We start from the raw sequence: 4265 nt of genomic DNA, 5'->3' as shown, positions 1-4265 counted from the left end.
GCATTAGTAATTCAACTGCTGTCACTTCCCATAGCTGCTTACCTCGCAAGCAAACACTGCTATTGGTCTCTGTCTGCTGGGTGCGTTAGATGTAACACACCCTGCTATTGGTCTCTGTCTGCTGGGTGCGTTAGATGTAACACACCCTGCTATGGTACCTGTCTGCTGGGTGCGTTAGATTTAACACACCCTGCTATTGGTCTCTGTCTTCTGGGTGCATTAGATGTAACACACCCTGCTATTGGTCTCTGTCTGCGTTAGATGTAACACACCCTGCTATTGGTCTCTGTCTGCGTTAGATGTAACACACCCTGCTATTGGTCTCTGTCTGCTGGGTGCGTTAGATGTAACACACCCTGCTATGGGTACTTGTCTGCTGGGTGCGATAGATTTAACACACCCTGCTATTGGTCTCTGTCTGCTGGGTGCGTTACATTTAAAACACCCTGCTATTGGTCTCTGTCTGCTGGGTGCGTTAGATTTAACACACCCTGCTATTGGTCTCTGTCTGCTGGGTGCGTTAGATGTAACACACCCTGCTATTGGTCTCTGTCTGCTGGGTGCGTTAGATGTAACACACCCTGCTATGGGTACTTGTCTGCTGGGTGCGATAGATTTAACACACCCTGCTATTGGTCTCTGTCTGTTGGGTGTGTCTGTCTGTCTGTCTGTATTCCTAATATGTTATTACTAATCTTGTATTATTTCAATTGTCTCAAGGCTTAAAAATCCTTCTTTAACCTGTCTCCTACCATTCATCTACACTGATTGAAATGGATTTAACAAGTGACATCAATAAGGGAATCACCTGGATTCACCTGGTCAGTCTGTGTCATGGAAAGAGCAGGTGTTTCGTATACTCAGTGTAGGTAATGGCGTGCCATTTGGAATGTAGCCTGTGTGTGTGGCCTCAGAATATACATGGATTTCCTCAGGGATTAATGCACAGGGTGGAAGTTACAGTCCCCATTGTTAAGGGATGCTTTTCTTGTTCATGTTGAGAGCCGAGTCTCCTAGCAACATGGGAAACATTGGACACTAAGTCAGAGTCTGAGAGAGGCTATGTGGACCTTCTGAGGTAGGATAAGTTTATATTTGATTTATTACAGAGTTTTTAATAAAAAATATATTTTTTTAAATACATCAGATTTTTGTTATTTTTCGTGTCTTGCTTAACAAAACTGTAGACCTAAAGATACCTTATAAAATCATGATATTTTATTTAAAACAAACATTTTGAGCACTAAATCTGAAACAACTTTGCCTGCACAAGACTGTTACGAAGTTCACATGACTTCTCAAGTTTCCATGACAACATGTTGTTATTTATATACAGTATTGTGCACACTGTACACGACAAGGCTTTGGGTTGTATAGTGTGGAATTTAAATGTTACCTTTCAATGGCAATTGATCTGTCTCTAACAGTACCATTTAGCAATCGCTTTTATCCAAAAGCAGGTGACCCCGGGAATCGAACCCACAATCCTGCCCATTTGCAAGCACCACGCTCTATCAACGGGAGCCATATCACCCCTTCACATCCACAATAAAACTCTGTGATATTTCTCTCACAGATCGTCATGTCGGTCTTTAACAGCCCAGATCCCTGTGGTGAAAAGAAAACATCTGACAGGAACACGGGTCATCACGACGATAATGTTCTGTCGTACACGGCCGACGTTCCCAACATGGCCACTAGGGGCAGTCCACGCTTTGGAGCCTTGAGTCACCACTCCTTCTTCTCCAGACACAACCCTCACCCACACAGAGTCACACACATCCAAGGTGAGAGACCGTATTGGACCACCCTATTCCCTATGTAGTGCACTTATTCTTCTTCTTTTGACCAAGGTCCATAGGGAATAGGGTGCTATTTGTGTCACAGGCTCTGCCTTCCTTTTCCTCTATAGGTCTAAATGGGATTCCAGTGTGCATGGTGAATGACGACTGGTACGTGACCACCTCACTGTTCCCCCATCCGCTCATCAAGAGTCAGGTATTCAGGACGAGTTCAGGAGCACCTTTCTCCCTGCCTGCAGGACACAGCGTGTTCGGAGGCAGATACAGCACCGGACACAGAACAGGTGAATTTATCATTTTGAAATGAACATTAACAGATTAGAACATTGAGACAATTAGTTATTTTTCAGGTCATTTGCACATGGCCACCTGCGACAGCAGACACCACTGCCAATACTCAAATACAGTAGCTACTGAGGGTCTCTCCACTCTGGAACACACACATATATATATATATATATATATATATATATATCTCTCTCTCTCTCTCTCTCTCTCTCTCTCTCTCTCTCTCTCTCTCTCTCTCTCAAAGACTGTATTAAAGTGATACAGTCTACTGTGGGCTCAACCCACCTCTGTTCTCTCTGTAGAGCATATTGAAGTGATACAGTCTACTGTGGGCTCAACCCACCTCTGTTCTCTCTGTAGAGCATATTGAAGTGATACAGACTACTGTGGGCTCAACCCACCTCTGTTCTCTCTGTAGAGCATATTGAAGTGATACAGTCTACTGTGGGCTCAACCCACCTCTCTCCATCTGTCCTCTTCTGTCACTTTCTCTGCGTCTTGTCTGTTGCTGTCTCAGGTACTTGTTAGTCATTGCCTCCTTTGTCTATCTTCTTATGTTATGGCCTGTTCTGTTCTTCTGGTCCCCATCATATCCTAGTATTGTCGGGGAGATATCCGTGAGAGTTATTTTAAGATACTCTAACAAAGAAATAGGGTTTCTGACATTTTCGGAAGATCAAATCAAATGTATTTATAAAGCCCTTCTTACATCAGCTGATATCTCAAAGTGCTGTAACAGAAACCCAGCCTAAAACCCCAAACAGCAAGCAATGCAGGTGTAGAAGCATGGTGGCTAAGAAAAACTACCTAGAAAAGACCAAAACCTAGGAAGAAACCTAGAGAGGAACCAGACTATGAGGGGTGGCCAGTCCTCTTCTGGCTGTGCCGGGTGGAGATTATAACAGAACATGGCCAAGATGTTCAAATGTTCATAAATGACCAGCATGGTCAAATAATAGGTCTGGGACAGCTAGCACCTCCGGTGAACAGGTCAGGATTCTATAGCTGCAGGCAGAACAGTTGAAACTGGAGCAGCAGCACGGACAGGTGGACTGGGGACAGCAAGGAGTCATCATGCCATGTAGTCCTGAGGCATGGTCCTAGGGCTCAGGTCCTCCGAGAGAGAGAAAGAAAGAGAGAATTAGAGAGAGCGTACTTAAATTCACACAGGACACCGGATAGGACAGGAGAAGTACTCCAGATATAACAAACTGGTTCTAGTCAGGATTCTAGCAGCCGTATTTAACACTAACTGAAGTTTATTTAGTGCTTTATCCGGGTAGCCGGAAAGTAGAGCATTGCAGTAGTCTAACCTAGAAGTAACAAAAGCATGGATTAATTTTTCTGCATCATTTTTGGACAGAAAGTTTCTAATTTTTGCAATGTTACGTAGATGGAAAAAAGCTGTCCTTGAAACAGTCTTGACATGTTCGTCAAAAGAGAGATCAGGGTCCAGAGTAACGCCGAGGTCCTTCACAGTTTTATTTGAGACGACTGTACAACCATTAAGATGAATTGTCAGATTCAACAGAAGATCTCTTTGTTTCTTGGGACCTAAGAACAAGCATAAAGTAAGATGGGTTTAAATGAGAACCATAAGAATACAGTGGTCGATCTTCAAAATGGATCTGTTCCTTGGCCAATCAGGTTCACATCTTCAAAATGGATCTGTTCCTTGGCCAATCAGGTTCACATCTTCAAAATGGACCTGTTCCTTGGCCAATCAGGTTCACATCTTCAAAAGGACCTGTTCCTTGGCCAATCAGGTTCACATCTTCAAAACGGACCTGTTCCTTGGCCAATCAGGTTCACATCTTCAAAATTCATTAACATCTTTAGAAACTATAGCTATAAACATTCGCATAAATTAACTCACCTACAGGAACTCCTGAATCTTTCAAGCTAGAGACACCAAACCAACTTCCACATCTTATCTTCAAATTCATCAAATGATTTATCAACTGTAACTATGTAAATATGTGCACATTTGCATAAGGTAGAGAGGTACCAAACCAACTTTCACAAGTTCAGGCTATCCTAATGTGAAATCCTTAAAAAATATTTATCAACTATAACTATATAAATGTGTTACATTTGCATAAAATACCTAGAACCGGGAAATGTACTTTAAAAAAAGTTTTTAATGAATTTGTAAATATTTCTAAAAACATAATT

General features: G+C 42.4%; 1 protein-coding gene across 3 annotated transcripts in view; it reads left to right on the top strand.

The window, feature by feature from the left end:
* Nucleotides 1-1001: 1001 nt before the first annotated feature.
* Nucleotides 1002-4265, top strand: part of LOC109883830 (protein TBATA) — a 22197-nt gene continuing 18933 nt past the window's right edge. For all 3 annotated transcript variants that reach the window (XR_004205462.1, XR_004205461.1, XM_031805060.1), the window contains exons 1-3: nt 1002-1078; nt 1577-1787; nt 1913-2086. Coding sequence is in view for 1 of the 3 variants with exons in the window: in XM_031805060.1 (XP_031660920.1) it covers nt 1583-1787; nt 1913-2086 (379 nt within the window). In the remaining 2 variants the exon portion in view is untranslated. The remainder of the gene's footprint in view (nt 1079-1576; nt 1788-1912; nt 2087-4265) is intronic.

The sequence above is a fragment of the Oncorhynchus kisutch genome, linkage group LG25, assembly GCF_002021735.2.
Source record: "Oncorhynchus kisutch isolate 150728-3 linkage group LG25, Okis_V2, whole genome shotgun sequence".
Lineage (NCBI taxonomy): Eukaryota > Metazoa > Chordata > Actinopteri > Salmoniformes > Salmonidae > Oncorhynchus > Oncorhynchus kisutch.
Note: the sequence above shows the minus strand (reverse complement) of the source record. Positions and strands in the feature narration are given on the sequence as shown.